Source organism: Protomyctophum parallelum (assembly GCF_964188405.1).
Source record: "Protomyctophum parallelum genome assembly, chromosome: 17".
NCBI lineage: Eukaryota > Metazoa > Chordata > Actinopteri > Myctophiformes > Myctophidae > Protomyctophum > Protomyctophum parallelum.
In genome coordinates, this window is record NC_139719.1 from 32,408,361 (window position 1) to 32,428,840 (window position 20,480).

General features: G+C 41.8%; 1 protein-coding gene across 1 annotated transcript; it reads right to left on the reverse strand.

Annotated features, from left to right (window-relative positions):
- Positions 1-1,272: 1,272 nt before the first annotated feature.
- mss51 (MSS51 mitochondrial translational activator) lies at positions 1,273-20,257 on the reverse strand (the record flags this gene model as incomplete). Its single annotated transcript, XM_083787573.1, has 13 exons — positions 20,165-20,257; positions 16,666-16,846; positions 16,144-16,293; positions 13,250-13,374; positions 12,161-12,724; positions 6,960-7,053; positions 6,450-6,629; positions 5,700-5,885; positions 4,524-4,661; positions 4,274-4,398; positions 2,639-3,202; positions 2,338-2,431; positions 1,273-1,480 (listed from the first exon to the last, which is right to left on the reverse strand). Exons 2-13 carry the CDS (start codon positions 16,824-16,826, stop codon positions 1,273-1,275), a joined length of 2,589 nt encoding a protein of 862 aa, XP_083643699.1. The 5' UTR covers positions 16,827-16,846; positions 20,165-20,257.
- Positions 20,258-20,480: the final 223 nt, after the last annotated feature.

The window sequence follows — 20,480 nt, forward strand, 5'->3', positions numbered from 1 at the left end:
TCCTTTATGTCATCGTTTTCTTCCCATTCTATATGCATGTATATATTCATATGATATCATTTTATTATTTAAGTTGTACAATACTTTAGCTTTGTTAATAAACTTTGCCGTGAATTGACTCACCACATTTCCCTTATAATGTATTACGGTATATAAAGGTAATGTATTGTAAAGGCAGCATTTGACATATATTTAGGTGCTAAACAATGTGATGAATTAACTTTGAAGAACTTTGGATACTGTCTCTCATATTAAACGTTTATTTTTCTTGATTTGCATTTTATTCATTTTTCACAAACAGGATCACGTTACTGAAGTAAAAACATTATTAACAAATTAAGGGTGCTGACCTAACTGGTCAACATGTAATGTAATCAGTTGATTTTAAAAAGAAAAAGTCTGTGGACTAACATTTTCAGTCAGATATATTTGCAGTGAAAATGTCAAACATGGATTAACATAATGTACAGTACAGTACATGTCTAGACAGCTTCGCCCACTTGATGCAGTAGGAAACAAACATTTGCTGCAGTTAGGCTAAATAAGTTAGACTTCCTACAGTATGTGACAATTTTAAGGAAAGACATTGTGAGAATGTCTGGGCTGCAGGTAAATAATCTGTTTCAAATCTTCAAGACCTTTAGAATATAGTAACTAATTTATATTCTTAAACAGGCCAGATTTGAGACTATATTATAGTTGAATAGTCCAAATATGAATACAGTGGACAGTAACAAAGTTGATATATTGTAAATAATTTACAGTTGTCTTCGAACAACTTTCCAATGCCTTTGAACGTTGCAGTTATTAATCCTCAATTAAAAAAATATTCGCAAGGGCAGTAATATTTTAATTAATTTAGTTTATGCCTCATGTAAAGCACTCAATTGGCCTTTGTGTATTAAATACTAGAACTACTAGGGAGTAAAGAGCATTGTATTGTACATGGCAGATTGTAACATTAACTAGAGGCCATTTGACTACCAATCTACAGTACAATGGATGACAAAATGTATTCAAATGGCAGTTGAAATACTGGGCACACTGATAGCGAATGCAAATGTCCACATACTGTACACTCAATTGGTTCGCATATAATATTATGCCTCTATATACAATAAGTCACAGTAAAAAAAAGCCTAATTCATGTTGTATGGCAGTGTCACTCGCCAAAAATATCATGACAATTTGTTTTAGTTGAAGATCGGATGTTGTCATCCCCCTGACATTGCTTTCAGTCCTGACAGCCTGTAGGGGGTTACAGAACTCATTTCAGTCTTCGTCGTGTTCCTCATACTCCACGGCGGTGTCCAGCAGTCCTTGGAAGGTGAAGTAGTGCGAGTTAGAGTAGACCGCTGGCTTGTTGGGACACATCCCTACTACTTCTGGTTTCAGCGAGGCAAAGGGGTTGGCTCCACTTCCTTTACAGTCGATCTCCAACTCCAACAGGATCTGCAGGGAGTAGGTCATCTCTGCCTCGCTGCAAGGGAACAGGAAGTGACCATCAGTCATTATCCACATGGATTATGGGATACAGATCCTCATAGACGCATACCATCTAGATGAATACCACAATATCAGACAAACCATAGTGTTGCAATCCCACAAAAGACCCAGCCATAACTCGCTCCTCCAAGGGAGCTAGCTCTCCTGCCGTGGCCCATTGCGCACTGGGTTGGTGAGCGGAAATTCAGGAGTTCGATCACAGCTCTGTGCCTCCAATTCGGTAATATAACCCAATATGGGTTACACTTTGTGTAACTTACTGTAATTAAAATAATAAGACTAGAGTCTAAAAGGCCCACTAGCAGCCTAGAGTTAGTAGAGGCCATGATTCTCCTTACACCCAGCTGATTTTTTTTGGCTGAAGGATGGATGGCGCAAGAGGAAAGGCCATGGTTACCACACAATCAGTAGGGTTCATTTTGCAATCTCATCCTGCAATGAATGTGCAGTGCACAGCAAATGCAATGGCAATCAATCATTTAGGGCGAATGTTCCCCCTAGAATAGGTATGCTGCGTTCCAAGTGGTTAAGAACTGAACTGTCTGTGACTGCATTGACAACTGCACCACATGGACTCTGGCGGCGCGCGCGCACACACACACACACACACACACACACACACACACAGAAATTCATTTAATACCAGAATCTATCTTGATTCTTGATTTGTTTTCAACTCTTACCTGTGCCTCAGGGGTAGATCGTATTGTGTCTTATCTTTAGCCAGTAAAGCCAGCAGGGCACCACTTCATAGAGTTATTCTTTTTTGTAATGATGTTATAATACATTTACTTTATAACCGTGTATACCTTAATGTTGTGCAGCAATTACCTGAGAGCAGTGAAGAGACAGGGGATGTCGTAGTCCCTAAGGAGCAGTAGAGTTGGAAGCCAACCAAACTCCAGATCTTGACTAGCTTCAAACCCTGGACAACAAAAAGATTCAAAATGTAAAAATATAAAACATCATATACGGTAAGCAACAACTGTTTTGACATATTGCAATGTTAAAACGTTGGTAAGTACCATAAGTTTGCTTTTATATTATTTAATAGACACAGAAGAGAGACGACAGTTTGTCATAATTCAGATCACTGCTTTTGCTTTTCAATCATTGGAGAAGAAGTGTTTACCAGGGTGAAATCCAACGACCAGGTCTGGCTTGGCTGCCGCCTCGTTCTCAACTAACTCCTCCCAGAACTGATGGTAGAGACCCTTGTAGGCACTGATGTAGACGTTGTGTTTGGGCCCAGACTCCTGAAGTGGAGGCCTCATGATGGGGCCTTGCACAATTTCTGGTCCTATCATAACCACCACCAGACCCTTGTGTCCAGGGAACATATGGTTCAGTTCATCGTAGTCCGTCAATTTGGCTCCCAAAGTCTCACTCTGGCCTGCTCCCACGAGGTGAATTGTCAGGGGTCCGGAGTAAGGGTCGAGGCCAAACAGTCTCATCCCCGAGGCTATGGTCATTGGCCTGGAGAGGAACTCGCTGGTAACTCTCCACAGTGACTTCTTCAGGTCTTCATCCTCTGGCCTAGGCTTTCCAGCATTGGTCCACAAGTCTTTCATGTTGGCACCAGACAGAATGGGATCGAGGCGTGGCGTGAGGTCCCCCTGCATGGCAAGCCAGCCATCCCAGCCCTTGATCTCAGATTGAGGCTTGGACCATTTATCTGTAGCAAATGGCAGATCTCCTGATATCGTGGTAGGGAGAAACACAACTTCAGTTAGTAACCAGCATTTGTTTCTGTTCCCAACATGCTCTGACCAGCCATTGTCCTAATAAACTGTTCAACAATATAAAAAGCACACCAGTGTGAACTCATGATACAAACAGACATTGCTGGATGTAGGAGTGGTTGCAACACTCAAAAATATATATTAAAAAAGGAAGAGATGTTGTACTCAGAAAAAAATATGTATTTTATTCTTCCATAATTATGCCTCAATGGATCACAATCCAAAATCTGTGATTCATTGAGGCATATATGGAAGAATAGAAATAAATCAGTCACTCAGGCCTATTCATTGTCTGAAAAGGTGAGTCTTCTGTTAATCTAAAGACTCACATCTTCAGACATCACCTCTCCAACCTGTAGATTTAAATGTGTTTGAGATATCTTATTTGTTTGTTGTCACTGTTGTTATTGTGAATGAATGCATGGGACCCGAATGGAAACAAGACCGCAAGGTCTTTTCTTCTGTGCTGTCCTTTTGGACCAATGCTGTGCCTGACCAATTGACTGTACCCTTTACTGTTTGCATTTTATTGTCTAATAAAATTATCAATCAATCAAAAACCTTAGCCTGTAGCACTTGCCGAAACATTTGCCCTATCCTTGTCGACATTGCAGGCTTATGCAAAGGCTAAAAATGTAATTTAGATAGCATGTTATGTAGACAGATGCTGATGTGGCATCCTATAGTGTGTATCGTTTCAATGTACAGATTATTGATATTCTTTGGATATTTTAATATTAGACGGATGATAGGTTCTTGGTTTACTATTTCTGTGCATTTGATGTATATTACCTATGTGTTGTCCTTGTTTACTTTAAATTGCTCTGGATTAAAAACGTTCCTTTCCCTTCCTTCCATCCTTTAGATGAAATTACATTTAAAATAAGATGAATTACACTATTCTCAGTAAAACAGTAAACATTTGTTTTAATAATGAAGACTTTTATACTAAGGTGAAATGGGTGGTTTACAGTACGTGTAACATATGTTCTGAACACATTGTCAGTTCACTTGTGGTACTTTACTTTTGTACACAAGCCATTCCACAACTCTGTCAATGGCCACGAGTCGCAGCTGAGAGCAGAACTTCTTGTGTTGTTGCCAGTCAGCCTTCTGGCACTCTTTACAGCAGTAGTAAACATTCAGACATCTGTGCAACCAGAGGGCCACATAAGCAAAGCAAGAGAAAAAAGTGAGATGACTGGTACGGTACATGTGAACCAAAGAAAACAGCTAAGTTGTGCAGCGTTTTGCTGTGTGAGTGCTCTTTTTCACCTGGTGCAACGCTTGAGGGTCTGCGACTTTGAAAGCTGTTTTGGTCGCTTCTCACAACTTGCGCAGAACTTAAAAGATTCTTCCATCTTTTCAAACATATCTTTCGGAGACCGGAAGCCTTTAGCCTCCAGGGCAGCTCTGAGACAAGCAGAGAAAGGATAAATTAGTAAACATAACAATATTGTTTTAGACCGCTACTGCACTTATAGTAGATCATTATATATGTAGAATTATTTGCCAAGTGGACTTTTTTTTATCATGATCAGTGTTAATTAAGTAATCAGTGGGTCAGTGGGTTGCATGCATTTTCAGAGCATGTTCATTAAAATGAGCAATTATTGTGTTCCAGCTTGGATCAATGGAACTTATAGTAGGCTATTGGCTATATACAACATATAGTTCCTGTTCAGCAGTATCAGAATGAAAACTCACTTTTTAAGGTTTTAAAGGAAGAAATACCATGACATTTTCTTTTAACATAATGTCTTTATAAATCAAAGTTATGTTATCATTACATTTAAATCTAAAGTGTTTTGACAATTATTTGGGGGACCACTTGTAATATCCTCAAGACCAACCAGTGTGCCCCGGCCTATACAGGTTGTGATTGAGAACCACTACTGTAGCTTCTGCAAGTCTATTCTTAGAGTAGGCCATGTGTTCAGCAGCCATGCATATGAGGAAAGGAGGAGGTCGAATTGGTGCATAAGAATTGAATAATGAATGGAATACATGGTTTACATGCGGTAGTAGCCTGTATCAGACAACTTAAATAGGTCTATGGATATGGAAATATGCAAATGTAATACGCAGGGGGTATAGCAAGGTCTACTACATGACATGTCACAATGTACTGAAGGGATAGGGCCAGGTGTAGCCTGAGACAAAATAAGGCATAACAAAATAATTCATGGAATTCATGGCATCATTGCATAGGTAAGGAAGTTATTACAGGCTAGTTGGGGTATTTCAAACCGCCAGCTTATTTTTTACTGGCAGTGCTGGCACGCCACGCACATACAAGGCTAGGCCTATACCTTTAAGTTCCTATCGGTGAAACTTTCTGTATGTTGTCGGTTTCAAAATGGAAATAAAAATAAACATTATCGCATACGCACTGATGTGAAACAAGTAGACTAGGCTATTACATAATTATTATGACACTAATTCGCATACCTCGAAGATTCCATCATGGGCAATTGTGTAGACTCTGTAGAGTATATGCCACGCTGTTGAGTCTTCGTGTTCCAGCAGTAGATTGACTCATTGACTGTGTGTGAGCGTCTGACGGTCGGACAGTGGGGGCTGCCATATAGCACCTGTTCTCGCTCTTCCAGAACTATCTGACGACTCCAGACCCTTCTGGGCTCACAAGAGGTGAGGAAGAGGAAGGCTCTGCCTTGGGCTAGGCCAGTGCATGGTTCTCAAAACATTTTCAAAGACATCTGAAGAATTTCCAGATTTCTTCGAAAATAGCAGATCTGATATATATATATTTGCAACGAGCTGCAGTGACTGTGAGCAATCCGTGAATGTGACAATATGTAGGTTCAGAGTTGTAACAAAAACCAAAAGGCATAATTGGTAAGAAGAAAACAACAAACAGAAGATTATTTATTTGCAATAATACAATACAATACTGTCTGAACTAACTGTACATAGAAGCAAAAATCCAAATAGACAAAGTGATTTATTCCGCTAGAGGGCAGTGTTGTACTACACAGGCCTTTTAAAAAGGCCCATTGATCATCATCATCTAATTTTACATATAAATACCGTACGGTAGGCCTACAGTACAGCCATCTAAATGTATTTTAATTGGTCATAAATAGACATTATCCTTAACACATTTGATTATTGAAGATAAAGGTCATAGGTATGAGAATGCAGTCCAACAGTCAACATGAACATAATTAATTTTAAGTCCTAATTTGCTCCAGTGCCCCTTGGAACCAGGCACAGTTGGAGTTGCAGTAGACAGGGGTCATGTTGGGACTAGATTGGACTTGCTCTGGTTTGTGAGATGTGAAAGGATTGGGTCCACTTCCCTTGACGTGCATCTCTAACTCCAACAGTATCTCTAGTGAGGCCTCCAGCTCTTTGTCACTGTAAAGAGAGACATAATCGTGTCATAATCAATGTCTCAAAACTACTGTACAAATATGGGGAAAATAATTAAACAAAATAGAAATGGTTAAGACTAAAATGTGAGAACTCTGAAATGAAATCTTGACAATCAATCTCTCACTCAATCACTATGGTCTCCAAAGAGAAAAGTTTGGTTAAAAAAATTCTGGAAGGCTACAGTACAACATGTGTAAAATAGAAATGTGATAAAACAGGTAAACGTTAACTTGTTGGGTATTTAAATTGTTTAAATCTATCACACGTCGTCGCTGTATTTTCAGCCCAACGAACCCCAGCTAATCAACTTACCTAAAGAAGGTAAAGAAGGAAGGGATGTCATAGTCTCTGAGAAGCATCAGAGTTGGCAGCCAGCCTTCCACCAGACCCTGGTTAGCATGGAACCCTATACAGAATGTCACAAACATCAGGTTTTATCAGGTTATTTAGATTACCGTCGGCTGGGAACCTTGTATGTCCAAAACTTGTAAACAAAGATTGCACAGGACAGCCAATCTACAAGTTGACAACGTGGCGTGAACTTGCAGATTTGCTATTTCCGCTATTTATTATTTCTACTTATGATTGAAAATGTGTATATTTCATCAGAATAATTTATACAGTTGACTGAAAAGGATTCTGACGATTATGCAAAAATAATTGCGATTATCTCAAATAATCCCTATAAGATTATTATGTAATAATTGTGTTTAGCCCAGTTTAGCCCATTAAAACAGAAAGAAACTGTGTCCTTTTAGATTTTATATGTTGGCAGCGGCTATTAAAAAAACACACATATACATATTCCGTGCTCAGTCAATTAAATCATCACATGCCATGCTCAAACACATTGCGTGCTCATACGGACATGTATACACACAAAACTGTGCATATATATCAAAAATCACCTGGCCTCTGTGTGTGTGTGGCTCATAAGTGTCATACAGTGGTATTGTCGAGGTGTTTCAGCTCAGCTGTCTCTCAGACATACATATGTACGTAGGGACACACATAGCTGCATATTGGAGCGGAGGCACAAGCTCACAGCGGGTCACTTCGTGCTGCACTGTGAGCTTGTGTACATTAGCAAAATCTTTGAACATTTTTGAGAAATCTTGAAAGTAGTTAAAAAATCACACCTGTGTGAAGTGAGGGGCGCTAATATATTAAAGTCTACTGTAACTCATGTTGATTAGGTGATGTAATGGTGATGTAAAACAAATGGTGCCAACACAAACATTAAATTCTCTTCATTGTTAATGGCATGTAATGTTTGTGTTAGGGACAAGATGACGTACATTTTCCCTTCATTGTCAATGTTTTATTGTTTTATTAAACAAACAATGAACTAAAAACAAACATTAAACCTGTATATAGGAGGGGCTAGCGCCCTTCAAAAATGTTGAATGATTTAGATTTTCTTTCTGGGAGAGTGCCTGGTACAAAACATTTTCATATTGGGGGGGGGGGGGGGGGGGGGGGGGGGGTGTCTGTGGCCATGCATGTATACATGTCAATTTGGGGGTCCTTGGCATGGAAAGGTTTGAGAAGTGCTGGTTTAGAAGGCATTTGTAGAATCAGCCTCAGATCTTAAAGGGTTAACAGCCAGAGAAGACCTTTTCCCACAGAAAGGTGAAGGATTAGTGGGATTAGGTCTGATAACACTCACAGTCTTGACACCAGCTGGCTATATCATTCCGAGAGATAATTTACACAGTGGTGTGAAAAGTGTATATACTATTGAATGCTAAAGAATTCCAGAGTTTTAACTCAAAATGTGCTGAACTCATTGAAATACTTCCACTTGACTGGAGTAACTGACGCTTCTCATTTCAGTTCAAAGTGATAATTGCACACCTAAGCAGACGATTTAGTGAGAGTCACTCAAGCTATTCCGCCCTCAGAGAGGAGTCGTTAACAAATGAACAGACATTATGTCACTTTCCCCTGAGCGTTAGGGGTCAGCTAGCTCAGTGGCCTTGTGTCCGCCGTGGGACTGGAGAGTTCAGAGTTCAATCCCTGGGCGAGTCATATCAAAGACTATAGAAATGGTACCCAATGCCTCCCTGCTTAATTGACTCTCAGCATTAAGGGTTGGATCGGGGGTGAGTCCCTATGATATACTAGCGTCATGGAGATATATAGGCTCCTGAAATACAGTATGGGTCAAATGGTTTGGGAACCATTGATTCCCAAGGCCATTTACTATAGGGTGTCAGGAGGCAACAGTCGTTAAGTCACCTGCTGAGGTTAGTCTCTCCATGACAGGGATAGTGTATATAAAAAGACACAATTATCTAGTATCAACCTCCTGTCAAGCCCCCCAGTATAGCTTTAAATAGCAGCTGATGATTATATTCTCTGTATGTTTCTTTTGTCTCTGTCGGGTGGAAACCGTATCTGTCCAAAACTGTCACATTTCAGGATTCTAATTCAAAAATAGCAAAAGTAGCAGATCTGCAAGCTCGATATTTAAGCCTGTAGTTCTGCTACTTTTGATGCTTTTGTGTGACGCTGTAGTATGATAAAGTAAGGCGTTCATTTATATTAAAAAAACACACACAAGAAGCCAGAATATGGAGATAAGAGGTTTCCGCCTGACAGCAACAATGTTTGTTTCACATATTAGGGTGTCAAGTAGTGTCAGCTGAAATATATGCTTTCCACAGCAACCTGTACATAATGTACAGTGTACAGTGTGCTTGTGTGTGCATGTATGAGATGTGTGACATCACTGACATGACATGTAGGCACAGACTGTGGGCTCACTGGGCTACCTGCATGCGTGCCAGGGTAGTGCATTGTAAGGCCCATGGTGTTGGAACAACCGAGGGTATCACATCTCTCTCGGGAGAACACAAACCACGGGAGAGGATTTGAGTGTGAATAATACATGTTATTATACAGCATGCCAGAGGTTACAATACTTATGTCCATAAAACATTTAGCACCAAATAAGCGTTTAGCCCCTCAGGAGATAATATATCACACTCACGGTACCACCTGATGACCGTTAACCACTGCAATATCTGCCTGGCTCGCGTTTGAATTTGGTATGGAGGTAAAAATAACACCTATAGAGCACCAGTGGTGGAAGTACTCACATTTTGTGAAAGTATACCGATACCACAATGTAGAACTATTCTATTACAAATAAAAGTCTGGTATTCAAATGATACTTGTGTAAAAGTACAAAAGTACTCGCATTAAAATATACTTAAGTACTGAAAGTAAAGTACTTGTAGATCGGCTATTTTCAAATAGCCTAAGTATGCATAGGGTTTAATGCATGTTTTGTAATAATAATCAAAATCTAAAGTAACTAAAGCTGTTAAATAATTGTAGTGGAGTAAAAAGTACAATATTTGCCTCTGAGATGTAGTGGATTAAAAGTAAACTTATTGAAAATTGGAAACACTCTAGTAAAGTGAAAGCTTCTCAAAAGTGTACTTAACCCATTTTGGGCGGGAACCCCTTTTGGTGTTAGCATTATGTTATGCTTTAGCTATTGAAAAATAGCAGATCTACAAGCTCATAACGCACCACCGAGTGGCACGCTACGAGCTTGTAGGTCTGCTATTTTTTTTAAATCGACTGACATAGAAACATAGCTTTTTCAGAAAACTGTCAGGATGTAGAAGACATTTTTAGTACAGTACAGTACTTGAGTAAGTGCACATAGTTACTTTCCACCACTGCCTATACCTAGCGCTTCGTAGCTTGTGAAGATCTTTTGTTTTTTTGTGGAAAACATCAGTCAGCTGAATGGCATTTCCGTGACGGCGCCAAGCCTCTGTGCTCGGTACAGTCACAGTAAGCTCACTGAAGTATTCCAAACAGATAAAAGCTGGAATCATTATTATGAGGTGCATGCTTTCTGTGGGCTTGCTGCAATGATGACACTTACAGTATACGTATTGTGTGTAGTCCTTCTCCTCTAGCTAGCTGTCATGAGGAGTTGCAACCCTCTCCCTCTTTCTTTCTGTATCTTATGAAGAGACCTCTTCAACTATCCATCCCAGTTCTCCGCTCTCACTCTGTCCCTGAATGTCTGTCTCACTCTGTCTCTGACTTCAACTTCTCTCTCATCCTCTCTGACTCACACACACACGTGACACACCACTCCTTTCATTCTCATTCTCCGAGTCTCCAGTACAGCTAGCTAAACCTCTCTTAAAGTGTGGTCATGAATTCCTAATGCAGTGCTATGCCAGGTTTGCAGCATGAGGTGTATGCTGGCAATCAGTGGGTCAGCTTGGAGGATGACAGCTCCTGTATATTTAGATTGATAACTTGAGACTGGGGTTATGATGACCGTTCGGGGTGGGTTGCAATAGGGTTGGGTCGGGTGGGGGGACATTGCTGGCGCTTGAGCACAGCTGTCTGTGAGGTGTTGGGTTTTTAGGGCGCTGGTGGTCCTGGTCTGTGACTTTGTCTGTGGCTGACAAAGTGGCAGCAAAGGGGATGAATTATGAAATGCTATGTTTGGGGAAGCTGTTGCCTTATAATGGTTCTTTGATATCTCAGAAATACAAATAAAAATGTAAAAATGTAAAAAATATATATATATAATTATATAGTGAATACAATGATACTGTAGCAACAAAAACAACATTACTGCTACTTTGAGAACTACTGCTACTACTACTAAACGTTGTCAAAGTATAATAATAATAATAATCATTACATTATTATTATTATTATAATAATTATTGAAATGCTTTTTATAGGTAGCCTCATGTTCATACTTAATTCCCAACTTTATTTAACCCTTAAACCCCTTTCATTATGATAATGATACATTTTTATTTCCTTATATACAACAATAACTATGTTATCCCTTGGGTTTATGACTTTGACTGGAGTTAGTTGTACTTAATACCATAATTAATGATGACTATTATATTCATGGGCAGTCATCTTTTCAGCCATACCAATTATAATCTATGCATATTATGCAGCTTTCATTTGCACAAACAGTGACTGAAAGGGCCTGACTAAGGCGAGCGGGGACGATTTAAAGGGGTGAGCTGGTAGACAGCTGGAGCGTATATAGAGCTGGGGCGCGGGCTTGGGCATTAGAGTGTGTCTGGGGGGTCCCTAGGGAGAGCAGAGCCTTTCGTCGCAGCATGGCGGCCTGCCGAAAGCGCTGCTGAGTCCAGCAATCGCCAGCCAAAGCCTGGCACGGCTGTTGTCATGAATCACCCTGCAGATGCCCAATGAAAGCCTGGCACTAATGAAAACACAGCAAAAATCCTTGGTGTTCATTTATCCATTTGTCACTCAGAGAATGGATACATTTGTACAGATCTCGGAGTTAAACTAAGACTGAGGATTTTAAAGTGCCAGGACCTTAAGTGCATTTTGTGAAGTCTAGAGTAGAGATCATCAGCCTGGCTTAGGGAGAGGCATGCCTTTGGTTACAGACCGACTGATTTGAGATGTTATTGTTTGAAGCCGCTGTATGTTATTGGTTTATTTTAAACTTGTTTGAGCTGTGGGTGCGGGCATACCAGGATGAAATCCAACCACCAGATCTGGCTTGGCAGCTTTCCCCTTCGCCACCATATCCTCCCAGAACTGATGGTAGAGGCCCTTGTGAGCACTCATGAAGACCCGGTGTTTGGGGCCAAATTCCCTTAGAGGAGGTCTCAGGATGGGGCCTTCCACCACCTCTGGTCCCACCGACACAACCTCCAGGCCCTGGTGTCCGGGGAACATGTGGTTCAGCTCATCATAGTCCGTCAGTCTGGCTCCCATGGTCTCTGTAAGAGATGCCCCCGCTATGTGGATGGTCAGGGGTCTAGCGTGCGGGTCCAGGCCAAAACGTTGCATGGCCATGCCAACGGTCAGAACCCGAGAGAGGAACTCGCTTTGAATCCGCCACACGGACTGCCTCAGGTCTTCATCGTTCGGCCGCGGCCTGCTGACATTCTTCCACAGGTGGGTCATGCTAAAACCAGATACGATGGTGGCCAGGCGCTGGGTGAGGTCTCCCTGCATGGGCAGCCAGTCATCCCAGCTCTTTACCTCAGCAGCTGATTTGGACCATGCCTCAGTTGTGAAAGGGAGGGCCCCTAGAGGGGAAATAGAATAGACGTATAGCTTATAACATTGGTTATTACACTACCCATAGTAATGTGTGGCATTGGTTCTGTCTGGACATCATAGCCAAAAGTGATGGAGGTGTGGATTTCAAAATGTTCTAAGGCATAGACATGTACTACCTATACTTTCGGTTGGTTAGACATTTTTTTCCAGCACTGGTTCTTGTCCAGCAAATGGTAAATGGTGCATTTATATAGCGCCAAAGGCGCTTTACATAGATTGCGCATTATATTCACCCATTATATTCACCCATTCATACAACGATGACGGAGGAAACCATGCACTCGGGAGCAATTAGGGGTTCAGCGTCTTGCGGACACTTCAACACTAACTCTGGGGGAGCCCGGGTTCGAACTTGGAACCTTGACACTCTACCCCTGAGCCACTGCCTTGTATCATTAAACAACATCGTTTGACCACCGTCCACCTCTAAGCTGTGAACATCAGCCACTCCACCAGAGAGTCCGTCAATGGCGACCAGACGCATCTCTCACCTGTGAACATCAGCCACTCCACCAGTCTGTCGATGGCCACCAGACGCAGCGTCTTACACACTTTCTTGTGCCGAGGCCAGTCGTTTACCTGACAGTTTTTGGTGCAGTAGTATACATTTATACACCTGGAAGAAAGAGACAGATTGAGATAAGAGTAAATGAAAGAGAGAGCACAGAAGATAGGAGGGGGTGGGGGGGGGGGGTGTAAAGGGAAGGAAATTCAGTCCATGTCAAAGTATTGTAAATAAAATCCTCAGAATGAATCGATATTGTATCCAATGATTCTTCTGAGAATCAGCTTCCCTCAAGTCGAGGATGAAGTATTGCTGAATGAATAATAAGTGAAATACCATTTAAATAGTTCCTTCCCAGCAAAGGCCTGGAGCGTGTTGGTGTAAAAGTATTGCACACTAGTGTATAGAGACCATCTTCACGTTCAACCTTCTCAGTCAAAGGTTGACATTTGGCCCACGAGAGCTTGATGAATTCTGCTCTGTTTTACGAGACAGCTGGCAAAAAAATATATCCGTGGCAGGAGCCAGAATCTATGCTGGAATTTAATACTGATAATGTGACCACTGTATACGTAAGCAGTCTGTGTGCTGTGCAGTCACACGGTTAGGTTTAGCTGGAGAGGTAATCTAACCGCCTGGGATAGTGTTTGTTTGAGTCTGTTCAGACTATAATGCCCTGCCTTTTCAACCCCTCGCTGCCAATTTACATACAATCAGGTGCCATTTGAGAGTCATTTGAGGGTAATTTTAGATCAATTTCAACATATAGGTAATGGGTTGCACACACCAAGAATGCATTTTCAGATGGTTTATTTCTCTACATCACAGAGCAGACGTTTTGGTTATCCAGCCTATCCAGTCATTTTAGATGCCATTTGTCCTACTAATAGACCACAAGAGGCCCACAAGTGGACAAAGTGAGTCTAAACTAGCAGAGTTCCTATTGAAAGTCAAAAAGGTGATATAAAGAGATATGGATCGGCTGAAAAATGAAATAGCATGGAGAGCTTGGAGAGTCACAAGGGACTGATGGCGATAATGCCTCAGCTGTCAAGTGTCCGGAAACCCCAACAGAGAACGATGACATTACTTTGGAGCCGAGTGTCAGTGGCTCTGTCATGTGCCCGTGTAGAAGAATCTCGCTGCTACTAGTTTCTGAGAGAGAGAGTCGGTAGCAGCTGATCACTTCAAGGTCATACACGTTAACATTGTTTAAGTATTATTTTATTATGTTCATATAGTAGGCTACTGTATAATGTGTTCATGTACTGTATATGTGTAGCCCTGTCTGGAAGGATATACTGTATATATATTCCCCTTTGAGTGAGTGGTAGATGTTTTGTTTCCCATCAATCAAGGTGGTGACATTGGGTGCTCGTCAGTGATCACGCTTCCTTGTGGTGGGTTTAAGGGTGGTGATTGAATATAGCCTTAAGACCAGAAGCCCATTATCCCCCTTGTCCAAGTGAGATTTCCTGTCATGTTAGCGCCAGATATAGGGTTTCCAATGCGGGAGACCAGGGTTCAAATCCGGGTGGTTACACAATACACAAGCATATATGGATATGGATGCATGTAGTATGCAGTGTGTTGTTGTCCGTGCTAATGTGTTACGTGGAAAGGGAAAGGGAAGCACTAAACAAATGCCCTCTCCTGCAAAGCATAGAAATTGCAGCTTCCGCTCAGTAACTGTGCCACAAATGTCAATTTCCAAACATAATACATTCTTTGCACTGAAATGTCTGTTGTGTTGACATGGCATTATGAGTGGCATAAAAGCTGGACATTTTTCTGTGAAAACAGCTGCAGCGGGATGATTTAGGAGTCGGGGAGTGAGGCTATATTCAACCCTCGCCCATAATCCGCAGTCTGCACAACTGTTTACACCTAGGCTTCCTATTGTTTTGCTGATACAAAGAGCCGGGTGGGGAATGTCTCACACATGACAGCTATTGGCAAACAGACCAAAATAATGTTTCAACAGGATTAATACAAGGCTGTCAGAATAACATGTATGTGGTCACAGCTGCCTAAAATATAAATTTTAATGAATATTGAAACTCACGTGCCAAATAAAATATTGTTGCTGTCGGGCAGAAACCTTCTATCTCCATATTTGAACGCCCTACTTGATCATACTACAGCGTGCGTCACACGGAAGCATCAAAAGTAGCAGATCAAAGTCGTACGATTTGTCACACACGTTACCTCAGCTTTAGCAATTCTTTAAATTTGAATCCTGAAATGTAACAGTTTTGGACATGTGAGGTTTCCACCCGACAGAGGTGATAAAGTGATTTCTTATCCTCAACTTACGTACCGCCGCTATGCAAAATTTACACTGATAGCCATCTATAAATCTGCAAAATCTGCATTTTTATCTTGTCGGAACGAAAATACACTGCATGGATGCAACTGGGACGTATCCTCAGTGATGTATCCCAAGGTCATCGGGGGTTCCGGGTCTCGCGAACATCATACCCCTCACTCGGGTGACCCAGCCGGGGTGATCAAGTCCCGACTTACGTCCCAGTAGTACCCTCGATCAGACCCACTAGGGAAAGACCAGGGCCACACAATCCGTTGGAACCACTCCGGAACTACTATGCTGGGACTGAGAGGTACAATTCTGGCACGTCATTTCATGGAAATAAATAATTACCTCAGTAGTATCTATCTATAAATGCACTGTACAGTACGAACGTGTGTACGTCTGTAATCCACGTAACTCGAGAACCGTTCGCCCCACCCAAACTTCAAATTCGACACACACGTTCCACAACCCCACAGGGAGTGCAGTGCCCGGTGTCGAGTCCATCGGATAGCTGGTTGTCCTGAATCAACGCAAAAGCTTCTTCCATTTTTGGGATTTGCACTTACTTGGCACAGCGCTTGAGAGTCTGGCCCTCTGCAAGGTGCTCAGGTAGCTTGTTACAGCCCGTGCAGAACTTGAACGTCTCCTCCATCCTCTGGAACATCTCCTTGTGGTCGCGGAAAGTCACGCTTTTGTTCTTTCCCTCCACAGCAGTCCTTGTGTGACAAACAAGGAGCCACATTTAATTACACAGTATACCACCCATGGCTAGATATAGAATAAAGTGAGAACAGAATGAGATGGCAGAATGCATTTAACCACTTGAACCCCATTATGGTTGAGCCCCTCAGGGCTCTATGCTAGCGCATATTCTGTTTTCTGTTATTCGGCTATTTTCAGCGAAAGCTTTCTCCACAATACGGATGCTGGGGTATAAGTGGTTAGAGCAAAAATATACAGTGGACAAATGCAATGATATAATCACACCAATACATTGTCATGCAGTATAACAGCATCACTCCCTGAACAAAATAGGGAGAAACACACAACAATCACATCAGCATCAATGTTTTGTTGTGTTTCTGTACCTGTACTCTCCATAGTCCTTCATGTTGAGCTGGTTGAGGATTACCTTGGAGAGACCAGGCACATTGCAGTCCAGAGAGTAGAAGCCAGAGCGGTCAGAGAAGACACTGTCATTCCCTGGAGTGTAGCTCTCTGGGAGCGCTAGGATCTGCCGTCCTGCCATGGTGTGACCTTCACTTTATACTGAGAGAGAGAAATGGAGAACAGGATTTCCTGTTCTATTATATACAGTACATAAGTCGTTCTCAACCTTTTTGGGGGGTACCCAAATGACAGTGACGTTACAAAAAAAAAGACGATTATTGCATCAAAATTCATCAACAAACTATACTATAAAACTGGTCAAACGTTGGTCAAAATGTCGAATAAAACAATAAAGAGACGAGAATTCTGAAAATAGCCGATCTACAAGCTTGCGTTGCGATGCGTAGATCAGATATTTTCACAATAATTATCTGTGGAACCGAGTCAAACTAAATATAATGCCTCAACTCCTACAATTCTTGTGCTTGTCAGGGTGGGGGTTATGATTATGTTGGGGGGTTGAGAGGAACACACTGGATCTATCAAATGACATCTGGGCCAGTAGAAAGTGCTGGCACTCATTTGGCCGAGTTTCATTAATGAACGAATGACTGAACAACTTACTGTAGGCCTACGGGTGTTTTGATGGAATGATGGAACAACATACTGTAGGCCTACGGGTGTTTTGTCGTTGATCCATTTCAGAGTTCAAACTCAATAGCATGCACCAATACATCCATGGCATACATGGAGTGATGTGGGATGTTAGCTACATACTTGAAAAAGACAGCAAGGTCGGAATCGTTGTACATTTCTGCTGTGCTGTGAATAGAAGTTGCGAATCCGCTTCTTGTTGTTGATTATTCTGTTTTTGCAGTTTGGCTCAGCACCAAGAAACAGAGGATGTGCGTTGGATGTTAGATACAAAACTGGGATTCTGGGACATTCCATACATTTAGATTGGTGAGTGACAAATTAGCTGGAAATGTGATATTTGGCAGGATGGAATAATGAGCAGGTCCAACATATGGATCAGAATTATGATATATCACAGCTATAACATAAGGAAGCCATGGAATGTTCATACCTTTTAGTCAGTTCATTCCTTCAAAGGAGCTAGATAAATGCCGCTAGAGTACATAAAAACATTCAAAACCTGTGAGAAAGTAAAAACTATAAATAAAAAGCTTATATACATAATACATATCATAAAGACTATTTTGATTATCCAGAAGTGTTGAATCGTACATTTTATAAGTTATTTTTTTTATTATTATTTGGCATTAGTACGCTATGACAACAGAGGTGTGAAACAGACAATGGGTCAGGAGGATAAAGCATACATCATCCTGTTTTATGTTAACTTCATATCCAGTGTAGCATATTTTTTTCTTAACACGGCTGCTAGCACTGTAGATTGTGAGAGATACTGTAAGAGTGGAGACTTTAAAGGCCTATTCATAGTCTGGATTTTCGGTGGTGAGGTGACAACCGCTCTGGTGGTGAGCTGACCACCGGAGCTGAAATAACGTTGCGCGGTGGTGAGTAAAAACAGAGAGAAGGGCTGGAGAGGTGGCGGTGGTTCGCGGCTCGTGACGTCATGTTGTAGTTCGGTGGTCACCTCACCACCGAAAATCCAGACTATGTATGAGCCTTTAGTCCTATTCATAGTCTGGATTTTCGGTGGTGAGGTGACCACCGCTCCGGTGGTGAGCTGACCACCGGAGCTGAAATAACGTTGAGCAGTAAAAACAGAGAGAAGGGCTGGAGCGGTGGCGGTGGTTTGCTCTTCACCGCGGCTCGTGACGTCATGTTGTAGTTCGGTGGTCACCTAACCACCGAAAATCCAGACTATGTATGAGCCTTAAAGCTCAGTCACACACAGTAGTGCACAGCATGCATACACACACACACTGGCCTAATGTCCCCGGCCCGCTGCCGTGGTGGACGAGAGCAGAAGCTAAGCCGAAGAGATGCGATGACTCCATTGCGTCCACCCAAGCCAGAAGGTACCTTGCCACTTCCACATACTGTACAGTATACGGCACTTGTCACCTCATTTTATTACGCCTGACTTAAGAATAAAATTAGAACCATAGAAGACATGCAAATTGCAAATGTCTGGTCCATTAGCTCTTTCTACGCCACATGGAACCCAGGTTGTCTTAAAATAGTGCCCATGGATGCATCTGCAACAGTGTCATCATCTGTTTATGTCTGGACTCTGGAGAGATCCCGTCAAGGACAAGCTTCAGACACGCCTCCTGCAGTGAGACTTGGCTCAGATCTGAAACCCCATTTGATTTTGGCGTTGGAGACCGGTTGTGACCGCATGCCCTTGCCAACGTTGACCCAGAATAGGGTTTGAACCAGTTATATGTTAGAGAGGCATCTGTAAATGTGTGATGAAATCATTTCATAACAGCATACTGTGCCAAATTAAAGCTACTATATCAAAATATGCCAGTAGTGTCAGCTAATGTCACTGGAATTGTTTCATTTTATTTTTTGCATGTCACATTCCATGCTCAGCCAATCAAATCATTGCATTCCGTGCTACAAACACAAAGCTGTGCATAGAAGGGGCTAGCGCCCCTCAAACAAAAGTCAATGTAATAAAACCATAACATTATTGGTCCCGACCTTAAAGAATGCTCTGCTCAGTGACACGGATGCCACACATAGGCGACTGTCACATGTTGCATGAACAAACAAAAGAATATACGTTACAACACACAGACTACCACAGCTGTATAGACTGTGACACCCTATCAATCTTGGCAAAAAAAAGCATTTCCAAACTGCTTCTGGACTTAGTCAAAGTTCTATTCTTAACTATGGACATGCATAACGCAGACACAACACAATGTCCACAACATTCAAGAAGAGTCATATTTATATTTATTTAACATCAAAATAAATGTTCTGCTACTTTGATGTAAAAACTGTGGAACCAATATCACTCATCACAAAAAAGCAGAACAAAGGGAAAAAAATAGAACATTTCTTTTCTACTTTGAGGATACGTGGTATCTTTTCAATTTCACACAGTTTCTGAAGAATGATTGTCCATTATCTTGTCTGTAATCAAATTGAAAGGCACACATCTAATTTGCTCCCTCGTATCTACAGTATGGGGCTCCAGCGAACATGAACAGATTTCCCATGAAAGAGCAAGTTTTAATTTTCACTGTTCACACTTCCCAGAAGACTGGTACCATGCCACAATCTGTCCCCATACAGTATTACCACACCACAGGCTGGCAGCAATATTTTAGTGCATGTACGGTACTGTATAACTCAACTTAAACATTTACAACTATTACAATTTAGGCATTTAGCAGATGCTCTTATCCAGAAGGACATTATGTGCAAAATCAGAGTACTGTAAATGGCATGTTATAAAAAGTAAAGTACAATATGCCACACTTGCAACACCGGCTAGATAAGGTATCTCAGTGACATCTTAAGTCATACCTTTGGGTCCAGAACAGGCTGTATCGTTCTAGAAGATTCGGAGGATTCCTGATCTCCCTCTCACCTTCACACAGCTCAGACTGGGACCGTGTGAGGCTGGCAGGGGACTGAGGGGAGCGATGGAGACAGGGAACATGGGGGAGGGAATAGGTATTGGCTTGGTAAGGTGGGTGGGGTCAGATGGAGAAAGGAAGAAAAGGGGGGTTTGGGGGTGTGGAACGGGGTGGGGGGTACATGCAGACAGCTAAAGGGAAGGAGAGTTGGATTCAAGGGGACTGAAACGGATGGTGTAATGTAAACTGTAAACCAAGAGAGC